The 24,665-nt window shown below is 46.8% G+C and overlaps 1 protein-coding gene across 1 annotated transcript in view; it reads left to right on the top strand.

Annotated features, from left to right (window-relative positions):
- MSH6 (mutS homolog 6) overlaps nt 1–24,665 on the top strand; it is a 36,318-nt gene that overhangs the window by 8,962 nt on the left and 2,691 nt on the right. The window contains exons 4-8 of the mRNA XM_044292043.1: nt 5,988–8,496; nt 10,458–10,723; nt 20,083–20,200; nt 23,192–23,281; nt 24,475–24,629. Of these exons, the coding sequence (XP_044147978.1) occupies nt 5,988–8,496; nt 10,458–10,723; nt 20,083–20,200; nt 23,192–23,281; nt 24,475–24,629 (3,138 nt within the window). The remainder of the gene's footprint in view (nt 1–5,987; nt 8,497–10,457; nt 10,724–20,082; nt 20,201–23,191; nt 23,282–24,474; nt 24,630–24,665) is intronic.

The raw sequence follows: 24,665 nt of genomic DNA, 5'->3' as shown, positions 1-24,665 counted from the left end.
TGACCTATAAAACTTGTAATTTCCTAACCGCAATTGGCATCGACACCTGTTTGCTATTGAAACCTATGGTAAATATTTTTGCGCACCCAATTGTATAGATGCCAACTGCAATATGTTTCTTTCCAGGGTTTATATGCTTTAATGCCCCATCATAAAGGGCATTATGCCTGGAAGTAGACATTACGACTGGCATCCATATATTTTTATAAGGTGCATAATTATATTTAGGTTTGCATTGCTGATGCCAATTGCTTTGTGATCACCATGTTAAATAAATGGATCCGCGCTGCTCACTTCGCACTCAGGCCGAGGATCCTCTGATTACATAATGTCCTTCAGGAATCAAATAATCCCAACAGACCTGTAAAGGTATCCAAAATAGTGAAGCGCTGCTAAGATGGTATTCGCATACAAAATTAATTTTATTTTGGGCAAAGAAAAGGGGGGTCAGTCAGCACATCCCAATGCGCAGGTGCACGCTGCCATGGCTGGAAACGCAAAGAAAAAAAGTACAATGCAGCAGCACTCTGCAAACCAAATAAAGTACATAGAAATAGAAGTTATTCTGGTTCTAATGCTACGCTTATTTAGTAAATTTGAGATTCTTGCCAAATACATTGGGAGCATCAGATAATAAAATCTCATAAAACTGTGCCAGGAGCGAAACCTGGGCCGACCCCAAAGAGGGATTGTGTTATATGCAGTTTTATAATCTGGTGTTTGTAAGTCTTGTGTGTGAAGACCATCTTAGCAGTGCTTCACCATTTTGGATACTTTTACCTGCTTTTCAGGCCTAGTTCACACACACTTTTTTTTTTTTTGTGAGTGTAAGGGCCGTTTTTTGTGTTCCGTATACGGAACCATTCATTGCAATGGTTCCGCAAAAAAACTAAATGTACTCCGTATGCATTCAGTTTCCGTTCCGTAGAAAGATAGAACATGTCCTATTATTGCCCTCAAATCACGTTCCGTGGCTCCATTCAAGTCAATGGGTCCGCAAAAAAAAAAAAAAAAACAGAACACATACGGAAATGCATCCGTATGTTTTCCATTCAGTTTTTTCTGAACCATCTATTGAAAATGCTATGGCCAGCCCAATTTTTTTTCTATGTAATTACTGTATACTGTACATGGCATACGGAGAAACGGAAACACAACGGAACTCAAACGGAACAACGGATCCGTGAATAACGGACCGCAAAAAACAATGAAAGCCGTACATTCGTGTGAACTAGGCCTCATACAGTCACTATCATTAGAGAACCTCCTTAACCCCTTAAGGATCGGGCTTATTTTCACTTTAAAGGGTTTCTGTCTCCCCCCCCCCCAAATTGTGCAATTTTCATTAGCCGACATTAGCTATTTGCTAATGTCAGCTGAGTGCAATCATACATGTCCTACCTTTTGTCTGTGGCTTATTTCTTGTAAAAATCATACTTTTATCATATGCAAGTTTCTTCACTACCAGCAAGTTGGGCGTGTACTTTCTGGTAGCTGCCGCTTCGAGACACGCCCAATAGTTGGTATTATTTTAGGGTAAATATGATTTTTGGTGTAGGGGTGTAGTTACTTTTTTTGAGTTTCTACTCTAGGGGTGCATCAGGAGGCTTCAAATGGGACATGGGGTAAAATCTGCCTTCCAAAAACCATATGGCGTTCCCTGCCATTTGGCTATACAGCAGTTTACGACCACATATGGGGTCTTTCTGCAAACTACAGAATCAGGGCAATAAATATAGAGTTTTGTTTTGCTGTTAACCTTTGCTTTGTTACTGGAAAAATTAATTAAAATGGGAAATTTGCAAAAAAATAGCTGTTTTGGGACAGTTTTTAGTACATCGTTGATCTGACAGGTTAGATCGTGTGCTATTTATATAGAGCAGGTTGTTATGGACGTGACAACCAAATATGACCACTTTTTGGTTTTTTTTGTTTCAGTTCTACATAATAAAGCATTTTTGAAAAAAACGTTTTTTTGTCTCCACATTCTGAAAGCCATTTTTTATTTTTTGGCGACTCTTATGTAGGGGCTCATTTTTTGCAAGATGAGCTGTCTGTTTAATTGGCACCATCTTGGGGTGCATATGACATTTTGGTTGCTTGCTATTACACTTTTTGTGATGTAAGGTGACCAAAATGGCTTTTGACACAGTATTTATAATAATTTTTTTGGCTGTGTTCATCTGAGGGGTTAGGTCATGTGTTATATTAATAGAGCAGGTTTTTACGGATGCAACAATACCTAATGTGTACTTTTTTTTTTTAGGTTTTACACTATCGTTTGTTTACATTTTTTTACGGTATTTACCTTAAGGGTTAGGTCATGTGATATTTTTATAGAGCAGGTTCTTAGACGCGACGATACCTAATATGTATAGTTTTTTTATTTTTTATTTTACTTTAACACAATAACAGCATTTTAGAACAAAATGTTTGTGTTTCCATAGTCTGAGAGCCATATTTTTTTTACTTTTTGGGCGATTGTCTCATGTAGGGGCTAATTTGTTTAAAAGCAGGGGGTGATGTGGAGGGGGGCCCCCCTCCATCTGTGATCCAATCAAGAATCGGGGGGCTGAAACGGCACAGCAGCCCCCGATGGGAGAGGGGGGGGAACTCCCTACCTGTTAACCCCTTCCATACTGCGGTCCCTACGGACCACGGCATGGAAGGGGTTAAACGGCTGCCATCTGCCAGCACAGATGGGAGCCGTTTTAAGCAGAGTGTCAGCAATGTGCTGCCGCTCTGCCATTCTGGAAATGAGAGGCGGGTGGATGATCACACATAGGCTGGTGCTTTTTCCTATATTATGGATGCACGGCCACCACTGATGGATTGCCGGGTGGTCTGTAACCATGGAAACAAGCAGTGTATAATGTGATAGAAAAATGAATCCAGCCAGCAAAGGAAGCAATATGGATAATAACAATACATTAGTAAGTGCCTTGTATTAACTTTCTCTACATGATAAATTACTTACTGTACTGAGACTACCCCTTTTAGAGGACTTTTTTTTTTTCTTCTCTACTTTCTTTATGAGATCACCGGTTTTTGGCCATATAAGTAAAGGAGGAGGTGGCTAAATAGTTACAGCTTGTTTCCATATGGGTCCTTCGGTGTACTCTTGATTATTGTATTTTATTAGTAAATCCTATCATACATGTAATTTCTGTACCTAAATTGTTTTTTTTCAGTCTTACTAGTTCTTACATATCATCTTGAGTGATAAACGCAGAGTTGCATTTGTTAAGAATAGTGTTAGTGTGAACTAGGCCTTAGAGCAGGGGTCCTCAAACTTTTTAAACCGGGGGCCACTTCACTGTCTCTCAGACCATTGGAGGGCCGGACTATATTTTTTAAAGGGGTATTCCCATCTTGGACAATAGGGGAATATCGTTAGGTGCAGGTCCCACCGCTGGGACCCGCACCTATATAGAGAACGGAGCCCCGAAAGTGAATGGGAGGGTACTGCGCATGCACTGCCCATGCTCCCATTCATTTCTATGAGGCTGGCGGAAATAGCCGAGCCAGCGCTCGGCTATTTTCGGCAGCCCGATAGAAATGAATGGACGGCGGCTGCTTATGCGCAGTGCGCCCTCCTTCACTTTCGGGGCTCTGTTCTCTATATCAGTGCGGGTCCCAGTGGTGGGACCTGTACCTATAGGACAATGGGGGCAGTGTGGACAGTTACCTCTTGCAGGCTTTTCTATGCAGACCAGCTCAGTCCCTGATGGGGTTCTGTTATATCTCCCTATATAACGGGCCAAATTGATACGTTCTAAATCCGAACACTGAAAAGGAAATGCTTATCAATAGAGATGAGCGAACTTCTGTTTTAAGTTCGGCGTCTAAAGTCCGGCTTCCGGTTAGCGGAGAATCCCGATATGGATTCCGAATACCGTTGTGGTCTGTGGTAGCGGAATCAATAATGGCCGATTATTGATTCCGCTACCACGGACCACAACGGAATTCGGAATCCATATCGGGATTCTCCGCTAACCCGAACTTTAGACGCCGAACTTAAAACAGAAGTTCGCTCATCACTACTTATCAAATCTTAGTATTTCTATCAAGGAGACCCCTTTAATCAGTAATCTATTTTACACTTCAGTTGACGTTCTGGTTTGGAATGGCTATATAAGCAGGAAGATCCTTTCCATGGGACAACCATGACACTAAAATAGGATCTTCCTGCTTATATAGCCATTCCAAACCAGAACCCCCACTTACAGGCCTCTGCCCCCCCCCCCCCCACGTGGACACTTACCTCTTGCAGTCTTTTCTATGAAGACAAGATCAGTCCCTGACGGGGTTCTCCCTATATAACGGACGGGGTTCTCCCTATATAACGGGCCTAAAAGGAAATGCGTATAAAAGTAGGATGCTATTTTATTATCATGGTTGCCCCATGGAAAGAAAACTGGCAGTTGGCTGGATTGGCATGCTCTCAATTGTTTCCCAAAGAGACTTGGATAATGAAATATCAGGCTGCAAGTCTGCATTTCAATAGGTCAGATTCTGCAGACTGGCACCCTGATATTTCATTATCCAAGTGTCACTCTGACTGACCTGTTGACAGGCAGACTGGCATTTTGTTATCCAAGTCTCTTTGAATATGAAATGAGAGCATGCCAACCCAGATAAATGCCCATTTTTATTTTTTTTTTCCACTGTCAGTGGCCACCATTTTCATGTCCCCCACAGACAAGTGGCCGCCATTTTCATGTCCCCCGCATCGGCGCCGCCACCCCCCCCATTGTAAAAAATGCCCACCACACACTGTCTCCCCATTGTTAATATTAAAATGTTAAGTGCCACACTGACGCACCCACAGTTGACCAGGCTGTCCCTGAGCCTGAGGCTTCTTCTCTCTGCTCCGGGCGGTGATATGAGAAGCAGACAGCAGGCGGCGGCGGCAACTCGCTCACTGTAGGTCACGCGCCAGCGTCACCTGCGTCGCCTGAGAGGAGCAGGCGAGTGACATCAGTGAGCAGTCACGTACCGCCGGAGCAGAGCTGACATTGGAGGGAGCCATGGCGCAGGAGGAGGAGAGCAGAGGTGCGCAGGCCCTGAGCATGCTTAAAGGTTAACTGTTAAACAGACCCGGCGGGCCGGATCAGATTCCTCGGCGGGCCGCATGTGGCCCGCGGGCTGTAGTTTGAGGACCCCTGCCTTAGAGGGTCACTAATAACGTTTTTGTTTTTTTTGCGAGTGTACGGGCCGTTTTTTGTGTTCCGTATACGGAACTATTCATTTCAATGGTTCCGCAAAAAAAACTGAATGTACTCCGTATGCATTCTGTTTCCGTTTTTCCGTTTCCGTTGAAAGATAGAACATGTCCTATATTTGGCCGCAAATCACATTCCGTGGCTCCATTCAAGTCGATGGGTTCGCAAAAAGAACACACACGGAAATGCATCCCTATGTCTTCCGTATCCGTTCAGTTTTTTCTGAACCATCTATTGAAAATGTTATGCCCAGCCCGATTTTTTTCTATTACTGTATACTGAGAGCCACATCAACATGAGACCAAGTGCGTTTCTTTCATCTACACAGTCCGATTTTATTTCCAGACATTTGGTGACAAATTCCCTTTACCCGGAGGGTTGCTTGAAAAATCTCCTTTTACAGACAGAGTGCCCAAACTGCAATCAAAAACCACCTTATTTATCGCAAAGTGCCAACACAGCAATTTAACCTGACTACTCATACAGTATATCTTCCAAGTACTTTTTCCTTTAGCTATAATAGCCTGCCTACATTCAATGCGCTGCCTGCGCTGTTCATAGTGCGCCCTGTGCTGATGCATGGCAGGAAAAGGCATATTGGTACACCATAGACTTTTTCCAGGGCGCGGGTGCCCAGAGAGGGCTCTTGAGTGCCGCCTCTGGCACCCGTGCCATAGGTTCGCCACCACTGCCCTATACTGTGTAATCTTTGAGTTGGTTCTGTGTGTTCTTCATAATCTCCTTTTTTTTTTTTTTTTTCAGGTAGAAGAAAATTCTTTAAGTGAGGAACCAACTCCCGAGCGAAAAAACAGACCAGTACGTCAGGCCAGAAGTGATGGAAAGGCCAAGAGGAGGAGAATTATAGTGGCGTCAGACAGTGAGGAGGGCTCTGATGATGAGTTCAAGCCAGACACTAAGGATTCTGCAAGCAGTGATGAGGGCAGCAGTGGAGTAGATGAAGATGATGTGTCTGCACCTGAAACAGAGGACAGCCCAGTCAAGGTCCCTATCAAACGCAAGAGAGGGAGTGTGTCAAAGCCTCCTGTTAGGAATTTGCAGTCTGATCTTCCAGAAACTCCAAAAAGAACAGTCAGTGTTTCCACAGAAGCCAAGTCAAAGCTGTCGTCATTTTCTGCACCAGAATCCTTTGAATCACAGTCAAATGCTGGAGGTACTGGTGGTGTCTCTACGTGGGACCATGAAAAGTTTGAGTGGCTTCAAGATGGGAGGAGGAAAGACTCAAAACGGAAGAGGCAAACTGATGAAGACTATGACCCTGGCACACTGTATATTCCAGATGATTTCCTCAATAAATGCACCCCAGGCGTGAGAAAGTGGTGGCAACTGAAATCTCAGCACTTTGACGCTGTCATATTTTACAAGGTCGGGAAGTTTTATGAACTTTACCACATGGATGCTGTTATCGGGGTGAACGAGTTGGGCCTGATGTTCATGAAAGGCACCTGGGCTCACTCTGGATTCCCTGAGATTGCATTTGGCCGTTTCTCAGATGTTCTAGTTCAGAAGGGTTATAAGGTAGCCAGGGTAGAGCAGACCGAAACGCCAGAGATGATGGAAGCACGCTGCAAATCCATGTCTCACGCCACTAAGTTTGACAAAGTTGTGAGACGAGAAATCTGCAGGATTATTACCAAAGGGACTCAGACCTACAGCGTGTTAGATGGAAGTCCTTCAGAGAGTCATAGTAAATACCTGTTGTGCTTAAAAGAAAAGATGAACGGTTCTTCTAACCAGCAGAGAACATACGGTGTCTGCTTTGTGGACACTTCAGTGGGGAAGTTTTATGTTGGCCAATTTCACGATGACCGCCATTGTTCACGTTTTAGAACCTTGGTTTCCCATTATACCCCAGTACAGATCTTATTTGAGAAGTATAATCCATCGCTGGATACAAAGAAAGTTCTTAAAAGCTGCCTCTCCACGTCCATTCAAGAGGGATTAAATCCTTCTCAGTTTTGGGAAGCTTCTAAAACACTAAAGCTCTTGGCTGAAGAAGGTTATTTTGTAAAAGACTCCAAGGAAGGCCAAGAGAGCGGCGCTTTGCCCCCAGTTCTTAAAGCAATGACTTCAGACAGTGACTCTTTAGGGCTAACACCTGGCGAGAACCACGAGCTTGCTCTTTCTGCGCTCGGGGCTTGCATTTTTTATCTCAAAAAATGTCTCATTGATCAAGAGCTGCTCTCTATGGCAAACTTTGAAGAGTACGTTCCTGTTGACCTTGACATTGAAAGGGCCCAAACCTCGACCAGTTTCTTTGCTAAAACAAGCCAGCGAATGGTCCTTGATGGAGTCACCCTGACAAACCTAGAGATTCTTCAAAATGGGACAAACGGTTCCACAGAAGGGACCCTACTGGAGAAATTGGACACATGTTTTACTCCTTTTGGCAAGCGTCTTTTAAAGCAGTGGCTTTGTGCTCCACTATGCAACCCGTTTTCAATCAATGATCGGCTTAATGCGGTTGAAGATCTAATGGCTACTCCGGGGAAAGTATCAGAGGTTGGGGAACTGCTGAAAAAACTTCCAGATCTTGAAAGACTACTGAGCAAAATTCATAGCATTGGCTCTCCACTCAAAAGCCAAAACCATCCAGATAGCAGAGCTGTCATGTACGAGGAGACCACCTACAGCAAGAAGAAGATAGCAGATTTCCTTTCTGCCCTGGAAGGTTTTAAGGTGATGCGCGAAGTCATAACGATAATGGAAGACACCATCGATGATTTCAAGTCCAATATTCTCAAACAGGTGCTTATTCTTAAAGAAAAAAATCCCAAAGGGCACTTTCCAGATCTGTCCACTGAGTTAAAGCGCTGGGATACTTCATTTGACCATGAGAAAGCTAAAAAAACTGGGGTGATCACCCCAAAAGCGGGTTTTGATCCAGACTACGATGAAGCCCTGAGGGACATTAAGACGACAGAGCAGTGTCTGGCTGATTATTTGGATAAGCAGCGGAAGAGATTGGGATGCAAGAGTATAGTTTATTGGGGGACTGCAAAAAACCGTTACCAGATGGAAATCCCGGAGAGTGTCACGGAACGCAATTTACCAGGGGAGTATGAATTAAAATCTACAAAGAAGGGGTTCAAGCGGTACTGGACAAAAACCATAGAAAAGATGTTTGGTGAACTGGTAAATGCAGAGGAGCGCAGAGATGCAGCCCTTAAAGATTGTATGAGGAGACTGTTCTATAACTTTGATAAAAATTACAAAGAGTGGCAAACGGCAGTGGAGTGCTTTGCTGTATTGGGTGAGTACCTTGATGCTGTATTGGTAGAAAAGGGTTAAATGGGGCAGGAGAAACTGAAAGGGATTCTGTAACCATGATCTTGGACTAGTATCTGCAGTACAACAGGAGTAGTACTGCAGATAAGGAAGGAGTCCAGATTGCCATTTTCAAGTCATGAATATCAGATAGGCAGATGTGGACTCCCAGCATTCCTGTGATCAGCTGTTTGAAGAGACCATGGGGCTCGTGCCAGCGCTACGTCCTCTTCACTGTTCAACTGCACACCGCCTACTTTGTATCGGCAGCACGGTGTAACTACAGCTGCTCGTTCTGTTCACTTAAATGTGAAGAGCAGTTGTAATTGCTACGGGTTAGGGCTCGGGCACACAACCGTATGTATTTTGCGGTCAACAAAAAATACGGATGATTTGTGCACTTCGTATTTTGCGGAACAGGAACAGCTGGCCCCTAATATAACAGTCTTATCCTTGTCAGTAATGCGGACAATAGGACATGTTCTATTTTTTTGCGGAACGGAAATACGGACATACGAAAACGGAATGCACGCGGAGTAGCTTCCGTTCTTTTGCAGAACCATTGAAATAAATGGTTCCACATACGGGCCACAAAAAACTGAACGGACTAGCCAGTAACAATAGCCCCCCAAAAGTGTCTAACCAGAGCCCTCCCCCTCAAGGGTTAATCTCCTGCAGCACAAGGGGGTCCTCTTACCACATGTTGCTTTCATTTATACACTGAGCAGGCGGCAGATCTCCCTTCCCTGGTCTGCGCTGCTTCGGCTCTGCATTCTCCAGCTCTGCTGAGTGAGGGAGCGTCTGCCAAGCACAGGGACAGGGAGAAGTGCACACAGCCCAGGCACTGTTATCAGCTGCTGGGGAGGACCTGGCTTTAATCATTTACTTACAGTCCCTGGCTGTCAGTAATGTGACCTTGCACTCTGTGTCCTCTGTCCTTCAACAGAGACCCTGATTTTAAGCAGAGGTAAAAGTAGGCAGTACAGGGAACAAAACTGTGGAATTAAGGGGTAATTGAGTACACAGCGAAAAGTTGAAATAGGGCCACCAAGGAGATATTAATCACCACAATCCAATACTCCCCCCAAAAAAATGAGTTATACTTTAAACAGTGAAGAGGACACAGCGCTCTCATTAGAGCCACGTCATCTCCAAACAGCTGATCGGCGGGGGAGCCCAGTGTTGGACCTATCAATATACTAATGTCAATATTCTCGACAGCCAGAATAGCTCCATTCAAAACTTCTGACCTGCCTAAAGTCCTTTAAAGCAGCAGGTACCCTTTAAATAGATTTTGGTTGCTCAATCTGGTATAAACCATGGTTTGTAGCCTAGCTCTGTCAAATGTTTAGTCAGTCTATGTTGGCAGTTAAAGGGGTTGTACGGGGGTTTATATTGGTGACCGATTCTCAGGATGGGTCATTGATATCTGATCGGCAGGGGTCCGACAGTCGACACTCCTCACGGATCAGCTGTTTGAAGAGGAAGTGGCGCTCAGTGTGAAATTTACTTCCTCTTCATTACACTGCCTGTTGTCTTAGAAGCGAGCGTAATTACAAGTACTCTCTCCATTCACCTGAATGCAGCGAGTACTTATTACACTGCAAGCCGCTATAAGGGAGACGAAGCGCAGTGTAATAAAGGGGAAGCAGCGCTCGCATGACGTGCATCCGCCTCTTCAAACAGCTGATTGGCGAAGAGTGTCGAGTCAGACCGCCGCCGATCAGATGTTGATGACCCAATCCCTTTAACACCTCGAGCTCTAGATCATCTCTTGAAATAGTGTAGAATATGAAGCTCCGGTCATTGACCCAACAGCTTCCTCTCTTGGCTGCGTTCAGACGGCTGCAGTAGTTGGTATGGCTTTAGGATCCTGTCGGCACAAGGCCGGGGAGCCCTTTCTCTGATGTTTCTTTGCACTCACCAGTTACGATCTTTCTGCTGCAGATGTGCTTATATGCTTGGCGCAGTACAGCCGAGGTGGTGATGGACCGGTTTGCAGACCTGACATTTTGTTACCTGATGACATCACACCATTCTTAGAGCTCCGCGGGTCCCGTCACCCTTGCATTACAAAAACCTTTTTTGGAGATGACTTCATCCCGAATGATATTGTAATTGGTTGCAAGGACGAGGAAGGTGATGAAAGCAGTGCCCACTGTGTGCTGGTTACAGGCCCAAACATGGGTGGCAAGTCTACTCTGTTAAGACAGGTAAGCTTTGTGTTGTGTGACCTTAACGGACATGTATCATTTTATGAAGTTTGTCACCTTCAGTGTGGTTAGCCAGGACTACTGATGACCTATGCTCGCGAGAGCTCATCAATATCAGAATCGGGGGAAGCTTTTGGAAAGGTCCTCTTCTCAGCCTGTGATGTCACATAGCCATTCTGCAACTCTGTAATACTAGTGTATTACTGTACAGCAGCGGCTGCATGAAGCGCACGGCGTCATGGCAACCAATGACACCGTGCGCTCATGCTGTCAGGAGGAATCCCGGCCGGGTTTCCACGGTCCGCTCTCGGCCGCGGAACACGGCCGTGTGCATGAGGCCAAACTCTCACACAAACCCGCACTATTTATAGTGTGTTTGTATGTATCTTTATAAGGAATGAAAATATATATATATTTTCACACCGCAGCACTTCCAATAGGTGAAAATAGTGGGATCCTTTTATTCACCCATGCGTGCAACATTTCGGTCCACTTGCTGGGACCATTTTCAAGCAATACATCTCAGTACAAAGTGCATATTTATAGGGTCACAACATATTTGCATAAAAGTGTCAATCAAATATACATAGTAAAATATACTAAAAGAGCTGAGTTATACAAAAAACATAGTGCTGTATAATAAATATCATTGTGCACATAGACAAATATAAGGAAATTGTCCATATACTTCAGTATTGAAAAAAACACCAACGTATTTCATAAGGGGTAATTAATAGTGATTAATCTTCACCTGTGTATTCAAAAAAGAGGAGGGCCAGGGATGGAGTCGGGCGCGCTCATCTATCAGTAAACTTCGCATGATGGAGTTGAAACTCGAGGATACAGCGTTCTGGATGTCGAACTGCGCATGACAGTGATGTCACTCGGAGCAGTCACGTGACCGGTCACATGATCAATCACATGAGCGAAGAGTCAGGTAAAGGTAAACAAAGTAATAACAGTAAAAAGCCAGCCTAAATTGAGGACAATTCACACGAAGGGAATGTAGCAGAGGATGTGCTATCTTTTGACGCACCCTCCTCCAATACATGTAGGTGAAAAACATGCAGAGACGAGTGTCAGCTGCTCTCGGCATGTATCGCCCACTCGTTGGCTAACCTAAAACAGGCAATAGTGTCCTAGGTGGCCATAGTAAATATAATAAAGATGAGACCATCCTTAAAGCGCAGTATGTTGCGAAACCCATCACAGATGCCTCAATATAACAGTTCGTCGCTAGTATCCAAGAGATCATCCATCCAACTGGTGAGCTAGACCTCGCCATCCAATTATCCTAAAGTAGTGAAAGTTAAAAAAATGATACTAAAAATATATTAAAAGAAGAATAAATTATTTTTCTCGTACATTCCATTGGGGGACACAGACCATGGGTATAGCTTAGAGGTATTACTAGGAGGGACACTATGCAAAACGAAACTCCTCCTCCTCGGGCTATACCCCCAGACACCTCCAGGAGGACTTCAGTCTTTGCTTAGTGTCTGTCCAAGGAGGTGACGCTTACTCTTCTCCTGTTTGTTATTTTATTCTGTTTTCAGATGGGGACGCAGGTCAGCATTGCGCTTTCCTGGCCCCCGTGGAGTGTCTGCCACCGTCTTTCGACGTGCCTGGCTACCTCCCATCCCCCCACAGAAGAAAAGTGGATCCAGGCTCAACATGTCAGCTCTGGCATCCCACCAGCTGCTGGGACGCCTGCTGCCTACCCTCCTCCAGAGCACTGTTCTCCTGGATTGGCGTCAGAAGTCTGAAGAGGCGCATCCCTGCTGGTCTGGACATCGAGGGAGCATGCTGAGCAGATAAGTATTGCCCAGTCCCTCCCCCTCCCTCTGTGTCTGTCTGTGGCTACCTGGGTGAGCTTGAAGAAGGATCCTGAACTGGAGTACTGGCATCTCTTCCCCCTTAAACTGTGGGCTTCAGCGCTTCTCTCGTCGGGCCTTGGCTGCTGCGCTCTCTCAGCGCCCGCCGGCAGGCCGCTCCTCCATGGCCTCGTTAACCCCTGCTGCACCACGTGAGGGGAGTCGGGGTGTTTGTTTAAATCGCGCGCGCGCTTATTTCACGCGCTTTTTTCGCGCCATAATGACGCGTTCGGGGGGCCGGAGCCTCGGCATGCCGCTCTGACTCTCCGGAGACTGTTTGCTCACGGCCGTGCAGCTCCTCATCTCTCTACATCGGAGACTTCTGCTAGCGTTGCCTGGGTGGTAGGAAAACAGCTTGCTCTGCTCCTGATCTTTGCAGCAACTGGTAGGAGATCTTTTACTGTGGGGTTCCATCATGCCAAAGCCTGGGGCACTTAAATCTGCCAAGGCCTCTCAGGCTCTTTTGGGGTCATGCAAGGTGTGCCTTCTGCCTTTTTCTGCCTCTGGCACCTGTGACTCGTGCCCTGCTCCTGGACAGGATCAGCCTCCTTCTCTTGCTCAGCCCAGTCCTCCCTCTGCGCCTGCGGAACCGGCGGTACCCGCCTGGGCTTCCGCCATGTCTAGTGCAGCAGCGGATCTGGCCCTAGTTGCCAAGGCAGCCATGTCCTTCATGGAGCGTATGGCAGCTACTACTCCAGTGGCGTCCGCCGCTCCATCTCCTCTCAGTGATTCTCACAGGGGGCGTCTGACGTCTAAGAGGCAGCGTGAGCGGCAGCATTCCTCATCGGATGACTCCGCTTCTCCCCCACGCCTTGAGGCATGCCCGGTTGACTCTCCCTCTCGTGGGGAGCGCAAATCCGAAGGGGAATTGTCCGGATCGGACGAGGCCACGGAGCGGGAACCCCTGCCTAAGCTTTCCACCATGGTATCCGAATTGGTGGAGGCTGTCCGTGACACTTTTAATATCCACGGAGATTGCACTCCCTCCACTAGTCGGGAGTTCTCCCTCTTTCCGCCCAAAAGGCCCGAATCCGCGGTGTTCCCCGTTCATGAGGAATTCACAGCGGTCATATCAAAGGCTTGGGACCGACCCAATCAGAAATTTTCGGCCACCAAGCGCATGGATACGCTTTACCCTTTCCCCTCTGACTCGGTGGAAAAGTGGACTTCTTCCCCTAAGGTAGATCCTCCGGTGGCCAGGTTGGCCAAGAACACGGCCCTTCCTGTCCTAGACGGTTCCTCCCTGCAGGATGCGGTGGACAGACGCCTGGATTCACTTTCCAAGTCCATCTTCTCTCTAGCGGGCGCTTCCCTGCGACCGGCTTTTGCGTCGGCTTGGGTTGCCAGAGCCCTTACGGCGTGGTTGCAGCGCCACCACCAGGATCTGACGGAACAGGGCGCCCCTGCAGACACTTTGGAATTTATTCTCCAAATGTCTCAGACTTCTAAATATCTCTGTGAGGCTTCAATGGATATCGGTTCCCTATTTGCCCGTATTTCGGCCCTTTCGGTCATTCAGCGTAGAGAGGTTTGGTTGAAGGTGTGGGATGCTGATGCTTCTTCCAAGCGTTCCCTCGCTAACCTTCCATTTGCAGGATCTAGACTCTTTGGAGCCCAGTTGGACGAATTCATTTCTGCCGCAACGGGGGGCAAGAGTACTCATCTGCCTCAACCCAGATCCAAACGGCCCTTTCGATCTCGGGCTTCAGGGTTCCGGGGCCAGTCCTTTCGTCGCTTCTCCACAGCCAGGACGTCTTCGTCCTCGTCGGCTGGGGGATCCCAGGAATCCCGCAAGAAGCCTTTCTTCAAACCCCAGCCCTCTTGGCGACCACGGGCACAGTCAACCCGTCCCCCTGCTCCCAAGCAGCCCTCCGCATGAAGGGGTGCCCCCACCCCTCGTGGTGGGGGGCTGTTTGCTCTCCTTTCAGCAGGTCTGGAGGGCTCACGTTCAGGACGCCTGGGCTCTGGAGATTGTGACGTCCGGTTACAAATTGGAGTTCGCGTCCAGCCCGCCGGAACGCTTTTTCCCGTCTCGCGTTCCGGGGGATCCAGCCAGGGCCTCGGACCTCCTTTTGGCAGTCTCCTCTCTTCTGGACCGGGTTGTCATTTTTCCCGTTCCCCCGGAGGAACAGGGAACAGGTTTTTACTCAAACCTGTTCGTCGTTCCGAAGAAGGAGGGGTCGGTGCGCCCGATACTGGATCTGAAGCTTCTGAACAAGTTTCTAAGGGTGCGGAAGTTTCGCATGGAGTCCCTTCGCTCCGTTATTGCTTCTCTGCTTCCGGGGGAATTTCTCGCGTCTGTGGACATTCAAGATGCCTACTTACACGTCCTGATTGCGAAGTCTCGCCATCGCTTTCTGCGTTTTGCCATCTGGGGTCGTCATTACCAGTTCGTCGCCCTGCCTTTTGGGTTGGCGACCGCCCCTCGCGTTTTCACCAAGGTTTTGGAGCCTCTCGTGGCGCTTCTTCGCACCAGGGGCATCTCGTTGTTGCCCTACCTGGACGACATCTTGATAAAAGCCCCGTCTCTTCCACAGGCCGAGGACAGCGTCCGAATTACCGTTCAATCTCTAGAACGGTTCGGGTGGCTGATCAATCTACCAAAATCCTCTCTGCACCCTTCCCAGAGACTCTCCTTCCTGGGGATGATTTTGGACACCTCGAGTTCTCGGGTGTTTCTTCCGGATTCCAAGTCCTCTCAGATTCGGAGGGCGGTGTCGCTCCTTCTACAAGTTCCTCGTCCCACCATTCGAGAGTGCATGCGGGTTCTGGGCCTTATGGTCGCCTCCTTCGAGGCGATTCCGTATGCCCAGTTCCACACTCGACCGTTACAACAGTGGATTCTTGCCCTATTGGACAAGACCTCTCGGGGTCTGGACGCTCCCGTCCGCCTGTCCCGGCACGTTCGGTTGTCTCTCCCCTGGTGGCAGGCCTCCCCGAATCTCTCATCAGGGAGGTCCTTCCTTCCGTACTCCTGGACGATAGTCACCACCGATGCCAGCCTCATCGGTTGGGGAGGCGTTCTCCGGAACCTCACAGTTCAGAGGGTCTGGTCGACGGAGGAATCCCGTCTTCCGATAAACGTTTTGGAACTAAGGGCTATCTTCAACTCCCTCCCCCTCTGGACTTCCCTCCTTGCGGCTCGGCTGGTGCGTGTTCAGTCGGACAATGCCACGGCTGTGGCCTACGTCAATCATCAGGGCGGAACGCGCAGTCGGGCAGTGATGCAGGAGGTGGCGAGGATCCTCCTATGGGCGGAGTCTCATGTTCCAGTGTTGTCGGCGGTGTACATTCCGGGCATCGACAACTGGACGGCGGATTTTCTGAGCCGCACCAAGGTGGATCCGGGAGAGTGGTCCCTACATCCGGAGGTGTTCGAGGACATCTGCCACCGATGGGGCCGTCCGGACGTGGATTTAATGGCGTCCCGGCTAAACAAGGTGTCGGTGTTCCTGGCCCGCGCTCGGGACCCAAGGGCGTGCGGAGTGGACGCGCTGGTGTCTCCTTGGCAGCGATTCGACCTCCTCTGTCTTCCCTCCACTTCCTCTGTTGCCGAAGGTGCTGCGCAAGATCGAGGCGGAGGGGATACCGACCATTCTTATCGCTCTGGATTGGCCTCGCCGCGCCTGGTTCTCCAACGTCGTCCGAATGTTAGCGGACGTTCCGTGGCCTCTTCCCGACAGAGAGGATCTTCTATCTCAGGGACCGCTCTTCCACCAGAATTCACGTCAGTAGCGTTTAACGGCGTGGCTATTGAGACCTACATCCTGAAGGAGAGGCTTCTCTGATGCAGTGGTGAGAACCATGATCAGAGCTCGGAAGCCGGCTTCTTCGCGGATCTATTATCGCACCTGGAGGGCCTATCTAACCTTTTGTGAGAAGTCGAGTTTTCCGCCGCTTCGTTTCTCTGTTCCGGTGGTGCTGGCCTTTCTACAGTCCGGCGCTGAGGTGGGGCTGTCGCTCAGTTCTTTGAAGGGTCAGGTTTCGGCCTTGGCGGTCTTTTTTCAACGGTCTATTGCCTTTTTGGGGCCTGTTAGAACCTTCCTGCAGGGGGTGGCGCATTCGGTTCCTCCGTATGTTCCTCCCTTACCCCCCTGGGATCTTAACCTGGTCCTGCGCGCCCTTCAGGAGGCGCCTTTTGAGCCTCTGAGGGAGGTCTCCCTAGTCTTCCTCACCTGGAAGGTGGTTTTTCTGGTGGCCATTACCTCCATCAGGAGGGTTTCGGAGCTGGCCGCGCTTTCCTGTCAGGAGCCTTTTCTGGTCTTCCACCAGGATAAGGTGGTGCTACGGCCGGTTCCTTCTTTTTTGCCCAAGTTGGTTTCCCCGTTCCACCTTAACGAGGATCTTGTCCTCCCCTCTTTTTGTCCTTCTCCGGCGAACCCCAAGAAACGTGCTCTCCACTCCCTGGACGTCGTCAGGGCCCTGAAAGTGTATCTGGGGGCCACCGCCTCCTTTCGTCGTTCGGACTCCCTCTTTGTGGTTCCCGAGGGGTCTCGTAAGGGTCTGGCGGCTTCCAAGGTTACTGTGGCGCGGTGGATCCATTCCGTTATTGCTGCGGCCTATCGCGCTCGTGGTCAGGTTCCCCCGTCGCGGATTACCGCTCACTCCACAAGGGCAGTGGGAGCTTCCTGGGCCAGACGCAATCGCGCCTCCGCCTCCCAGTTGTGTAAGGCTGCCACTTGGTCGTCCTTGCATACGTTCACAAAGTTTTATCAGTTGCACTCGCTGGCCTCGGCTGATGCTGTCCTCGGGCGCAGGGTATTGCAGGCCGTGGTGCCCGTTTAACGGTTGGACGTTTTTTCTCCTGGCGGTGTTGGTTTTTCCCACCCCATGGACTGCTTTTGGACGTCCCATGGTCTGTGTCCCCCAATGGAATGTACGAGAAAAGGAGATTTTTGTGAAACTCGCCTGTAAAATCTTTTTCTCGTCTTTTCCATTGGGGGACACAGCTCCCGCCCACTTTTTTCGTTTATGCTCAGGGTGTGTTGGTGTGATGGTTTCCACTGTTTTTTTTTTTCAGTTCTCCTTCTCCTACTGCTTTTGCAACGACTGAAGTCCTCCTGGAGGTGTCTGGGGGTATAGCCCGAGGAGGAGGAGTTTCGTTTTGCATAGTGTCCCTCCTAGTAATACCTCTAAGCTATACCCATGGTCTGTGTCCCCCAATGGAAAAGACGAGAAAAAGATTTTACAGGTGAGTTTCACAAAAATCTCCTTTTTCAATACCTCGGCTGACAAAGACCAGGTGGGCAAGGGATTATATAAATAACCAGGGTTTGTATTCAACATTTAAACCCCCCCATTTTTCCCTATAGAGTAACGGCACTTTGTTCTGAGATGTATTGCTTGAAAATGGTCCCAACAAGTGGACCGAAACGTTGCCCGCATGGGTGAATAAAAGGATCCCACTATTTTCACCTATTGGAAGTGCTGCGGTGTGTTATTTTTCATCGATTTATCACTTTGGTTAAGTGAAATACCGCTGGCACCCCTTGTTACTGATCATCCCACCAGGTGTGCTGCCCTGAACTTTTGTATCTCTCTATATAGATACTCACCCAGCCTCAATCGTGCAGTGGTGCTACAAGAACTAAATTGACCCGCCTAGTCAACATGGGAAAAAAATATTAAAATATAGTATAGTCCGAGCACTCGCATAAGGAACGAATATCATTAGCAAAAACATTTTTAATAAACATCAGAATACAATAAAATATAAAAACTGAAAACAAAAATAACTCAGACCAAGGGGGGGCTTGGTTGGAAATATACTCTATAAAAAGTGCTTGAGGGCATTTCCTAAGAGAATAAAACGTCCTGAAACGATAAATAAAGTCAATACAACTTCAAACGGGCTGATGCATATAAAACACCACGGATGTGCACAGATTGAGTCTGAAAAAACCTGCCAGTCAAAAGGACCCACAGCAATAGTTAAATCCAAAGAAAGTTCGGTAAATGTGGTGCGGTAATGATAACCCACATGCTGAGGCGTCCCACGGCTGTGCGAGACCAACACCGCTTGTTACCTGTCCCGAGGTCTTCAGATGGAAATACTGTCCTCACAGTAAGTAATGCGTCCTGCTGTTACTGGCCCAAACAAAGGCCACACCAAACGAAGGTAGGGAATGCTGGCTTGTCATGTGATGTGTCAGCAGAAAATGCTGGCTTGTCACGTGATGTATCACAGGTCATGAGGATCCTGAGATCCTCAATCAAATAAGGAGGAAGTAAATCCAATGAAATAACCATCTAATGGTATATAAAAATAGCACAAAGTTCTGATTCATCCAGGGATTCTCAAACGGACATGTCAGGATGGGTCTCTTAGAATCAAATGTGTTTCGGGGTATACAACTGCCCCCTTCCTGAGTAGTGACCCAAATGGTGAACTTTCCCTGTTTATATATAGCCAATCTTGGTCAAACATAAAATGTGGATACAGCCTGTAATGGAATACACTGGAAAGTGCTAAAATGGAATGAAAATGAAATGGCAATAAAAACTAAAAGGTAAAAACATACACAATAAAAAATACACACCAGTTATGATTTGACAATCAAGAAATGCCAAAAAATTTAAACTCTGGTGCGGTTTTGATGCGTTTTTTGGTGTAAACTGCTGTTTTAATACCATAAATAGATTCTATGAAGTATTTGGGCCTAGCAATTAGCGTAACCCAAAATATAAGGTAAAATCATATAAGACATGTAGACATATGAACAAACTCAACAGGATGAGCTCAAGAGGAAATGGAGATGGATGGAGGCCCCCGGACGAGGGAGGACCAGAGCGGGTGGTCGCACTAGGCATACTCTAAAGAAAAGTTTCGGAACATCTAACGAATATAAGGAATGGCTTTAAAAACCATACGGCTTCAAACAGTGCCATAACCAAGACCCAAAAGGTCTTTCGTATATGGCTTTGGAAAGTGTGGGTCCACATTGGAGAAGGGAGTGTCTTCATTAAGCTGATGTCATGCTTGGAATCCAGATTCATTTTTGACTTTGGCTCCTTAATACCGGGCGGACTCGATGCAGAGCGTTTTGGTTTTCTTTAGTTTGGGCACCCTCTGATGGTCGACCAGAGGCGGGCTCTACCCCATCCATCTCCATTTCCTTTTGAGCTCGTCCTGTTGAGTTTGTTCATATGTCTACATGTCTAGACATATATATATATATATATATATATGATATATGATTCTTATACAATTTTACCTTCTATTATGGGTTACTCTAATTGCTAGGCCCAAATACTTCATAGAATTCTATTTATTGTATTAAAACAGCAGTTTACACCAAAAAACACATCCTATGACAGATCTCAATAGTGGAAAGGGGAAAGCGCTAATGTGAGAGTAGCCTAAAGAGTGACTGCAGCAGGACAGGAGTGTTTTATCTTGTGTCCACTTGTTATAGTGACTGCAGAGTCACATCGTCTGTCCTTTTTTTTTTGCCAGGCAGGTCTAAAGAAATTTTCTTCTTTCAGGCTGGTCTCATCGTGGTTATGGCACAGCTGGGCTGTTACGTGCCTGCAGAGGTATGCAAGCTCACTCCTGTGGACAGAGTATTCACAAGACTGGGTGCATCAGACAGAATCATGGCAGGTAACGTGGCTTGATCTCATACTTTCAGATGGATTTCAGATTTAATATTTTAATTAGTCACACAGTCATAGTGATGTTCATCCATTAAAGCTGCAGGCATAAGTCTGTAAGGAAACTATCCAGTAGATCAGCAGGAGGAACAAGGGTGCACAAATTGGGGATAAAAAGTACTTTTTCTCCCAAATGAATTAACAGATTGCTTAGTCAAAAGTATAATTACATTCAGCTAAGCAAGCCGTACAAGGCATGGTCTAGTTTAATAGCGAATTCCATGATGACACTACTTTTAACTCCTTCCCAACCAGCGCTGTACCAGTACAGCACTGGCCGGGTCTTTAAAGATGGCGCCCGCTCCTTCCTGGCTGACCGTCTGTCGTTATGTTGTGTTTTTTTTTTTTTTTTTGTTTTTTTATATATATTACGGATGCCTGTATGGCTAAATGTCTTTGCATATATACCTGCTTTATTGGTCGGCTGAACGCCTGTAGAATCTTTTTGTCTGGGAGACTATGCCTGTCTGGCTGCCTGCCTTTTGAGCCTGTGCCTGTTGGGTCTATGCCTGGGGCTGACTGAATTTTAGTATTTGCCTGCTTGGCCTCATGTACCTAGGGAGCTGATTGCTTCTGTGTTATGCTTGCTGGATTGACTGCTCTTGCTGTCTGCTTCTGCTTCAGGTTTTATCTAGTGCGGTTGTGGTGTTCGGCAGACAGCTCCCCATGGCTGACTTATTCTGCGGCCGGGTATGCATGGGGGACGGCTTCTGGCGGCTGTGTCTGCATGGCTGGTGTCTTCTGTTGCCCACTCATGCTGCAGTGTCTGTGACCTGGGGTGCCGCCATGTTTTTGGTGGCTATGCATGCAGGGTGAAGTAGTTCTGTGACTGTTTCGTTGTCAATTTGCAGTTTAATAGTCTAAACAGACATAGCACTCCAACAAAGCCCTATAATGCTCTTGATGAGTGAGAAGATGGGCTACAGTATGAATGGTGTATTGATAAAGCCCTATATGGCTCCTGGTTGGGAGTAATGAGATGGACTGCCTACAGGAGGTCTGGTGCACCAGCAAACTCTATAAATACTTGTCGCCGATCTAGAATTCCCAGGCTGAAGAGTCCAGTGGACTCTTTGGCAGACCTGTGAGCTGCTCTGGGGGATGGGTGCCACAGTAGTTTTTCCATCATGGATGCCAAATTGCGAGGAAAATTGGAGATTTGACATCTAAAGTTCTTCTGGTAAATGAAACACAAGGCCTCCAGTGGATCTTGGATCAAAGCATCTGTCTCGCAATATATTCTCCACCAAAGGAATCAGTGTTTTGATCATTCTTTGTCAAGATAAGTGCTTCTCTAAGAGGTTTTGTTAAAATCTGTAATGATGATTTTGATAAACACTTGATGAGAAACCCATATGAGATTTCTTTTATAAGATACTAGATTAAGTATAATGTCCGGTATTAAAATTTCCTAGGATGTGATTGATCCGATCCTTTCTCTTTAAGGTCGGACCTTTAGTTGGCTTTTGGATTCCCCATGCTTCCATCTGGGTATTCTAAGCTTTGATTACTTATCGAGCACTTTTGATAAGTCCAGGAATCAAAAGGAATAAGTTGCCGCTATCTGGACATTAGGAGATGCCTTATACGTTACCTAGGGGTAACGAAGGATTGGCGAAAGTCCCCTGTGCTTTTTGTTCCCTTTTTCTGGCAAATAAGGGTAAGGCGGACTCGAAGAGTTCACTAGCCATATATATCTCTAACCCAGGTTGGAGTCACTCATGCTCTGTAAACCACTGAGGTTGGTTTATAGAGCAGGTTTCTGGTCCCTGGAGGCAGATCCTCTCTCTGTGGTGCTGTCTTGGGGTCTGGAAAATCTGATTACCAGTAAGTGTAATCATCATTTTTCATAGACTCCAATGCTAATGCATTGGGGTCTGTGAGAATAGCAATCTAATGATTGCTCCCCCCCCCCCCCCCCCCCCTCGGCATTGACCCAAGGTGCCTGCTCAATGATTTGTATCAGGGCGTACCTGTACGCCCTGTGTCCATAAGAGGTTAAAGGGAACCTGTCACCGGGATTTTGTGTATAGAGCTGAGGACATGGGTTGCTAGATTGCCACTAGAACATATACAATACCCAGTCCCCATAGCTCTGTGTGCTTTTGTGTCAAAAAACTATTTGATATGCAGATTTACCTGAGATGAGTCCCAGACAAGACTCAGGTTAATTTGCATATGTATCAAATTGTTTTATTTATTTTTTTTACACAATAAAAGCACACAGAGCTATGGGGACTGGGTATTGCGGATGTGCTAGTGGCCATCTAGCAATGCATGTCCTCAGCTCTATACACAAAATCCCGGTGACGGGTTCCCTTAAGTTTCCATTACACAGGTCGTCTCTTTATTGGCAATGTTCAATGGGAAGATATGCAAAGAGGTCTCTCGCAAGGGAAAGACAACTATCTCACTAGTGCCACCTTTTGGAAGTGGCCTGCCTAGGCTGCATCCAAGGCATTGCACTCAGCCAGCCAGAATCCTACTCTGTACTGTTGAGGAGCAAGCACCCTGAATCGGCTCTCTACAGATGGATATTTGGCTAAATTCCCTTGTCATGTCCCAAGGCTTGTTAAAAAATCTGACTTGACTCATAGGGAGCCACTTCTAAAAAGTGGCGCCAGCGAGAGAGTTCTTTCTCTGGGAGATACGCCTTGGCATAAGAAAATAGCAGAGCATGCATTTTTTTTTTTTGCACTCATGCCGTAACGTGGCTTGATCCCATTATAATCTATAGGGTCTGGTGGTGAACAGAATAATATTGGCAATGGCGGCAGGATGTCCTCTGCCGGATCAGGTTACCAGAGATGTGAATCTAATAAATGATCCTGAATGGAGGCACCCTCTATTGTACAATTCCTGACTGACAACTGCAGTAAGACTAGATTCCAGGACATTATTGCCAAATGTATTTATTTCAGTATATTTATCATTTTCATAGGTGAAAGCACTTTTTTTGTGGAACTGAGTGAAACCTCAAGTATACTACAGCACGCTACTGAGCATTCCCTCGTGCTCCTGGATGAACTTGGTATGTTATATCTATAACACTTTGTGTTTTAACGTTATGTTCAGTGTATCCACTGGAAAGCTCATGGCCACAGGGAAGTAATATCTGGCATTTGCTTCACTTTATGTATTGACCAGTGCCTAGATTCAAATATTCATGATGGCCCCAATCAGATCAATGGGTCAAAGCTGAGTATATGGTGTACTGAAGAAGGATGAGGCTGCACCCTCACAGCAAGAGCCATGGCTTCTAGGAACAACTCATTTGATGTTGATGGCCTATCGAAGAATAGATCATTGGTAGGGTTGAGCAAATAGAGTTCGAGTTGCTGTATCCAAACTATTCTTTTAAACACTTAAAGAATATGTCCTCCGGAGCTCTTTCTGAAGTTCGCGTCTTCGTTAATGAGGCACAAAGCTGATTTAGGCTTAGTATTTTGATAAAGTAATTTATGCGAAGAATAACTGAAGTGAAAAGAAAGAGGCGAAACAAAATAAGTCTGAAGTTTCAGCAAATATTGCGAGAGAGAACGCCAGGGAGGCAACATGTATTACAGTAGGCTGGAGCCCATATTCTTAGTTTTTAAAATCTGGTTTGAATATAGCAGGCATGCTCAACCTGCGGCCCTCCAGCTGTTGTAAAACTACTCCCACCATGCCCTGCTGTAGGCTGTCAGAGTATGCTGGGAGTTGTAGTTTTGCAACAGCTGGAGGGCTGCAGGTTGAGCATCCCTGGCATACAGCAATCCAAACTTTAATTTGCTCAATAGTATTAAAATGTCAGAGCTCCTACAAGTTTACTATAATAGGGCAGCACTGTGGCTCAGTGGCTAGCACTGGTGCCTTGCAATGCTGGGTTCAAATCTGATCAAGACAACAGCTGAATGGAGTTTGTGGGTTTCCTCTCACACGCCAAAGACATAGGGAACATAGATTGTAAGCCCCATTGGGGACAGTGTGATGCTAAGGTCTGTAAAGTGTTGCAGAATATAGTAGTGCAATAATTAATGATATACATTGCTGCTGGCAGCAAATCTGCCTGCGTTTCACACAGATTGAGGCAGATGAGGTACACTGTTACAGTAAATCAGCAACTAATGTTGACATCTGCACTGCAGGCCAATTTTACACTTCAGAATTTCGCATTGATCACAGGTTTTTTAAGTCTTGGCCACAGCATATTTGTCTCATGCAATCCCATTGATTCTTTCACAGGCAGGGGCACGGCTACGTTTGACGGGACGGCTATAGCCAGTGCTGTGGTTAAAGAGCTCTCTGAAAGGATTAAGTGCCGTACGCTGTTTTCAACACATTATCATTCTTTAGTGGAAGATTATTCTCATACGACAGCAGTGCGCCTCGGGCATATGGTAAATCACAGCTTCTGACCTTTTCTGAAGAGGGGA

Source organism: Bufo gargarizans, chromosome 4 (assembly GCF_014858855.1).
Source record: "Bufo gargarizans isolate SCDJY-AF-19 chromosome 4, ASM1485885v1, whole genome shotgun sequence".
NCBI classification, from domain to species: Eukaryota; Metazoa; Chordata; class Amphibia; order Anura; family Bufonidae; genus Bufo; species Bufo gargarizans.
The sequence above is the reverse complement of the archived record's forward strand: the minus strand, read 5'-3'. Positions and strand labels throughout refer to the sequence as shown.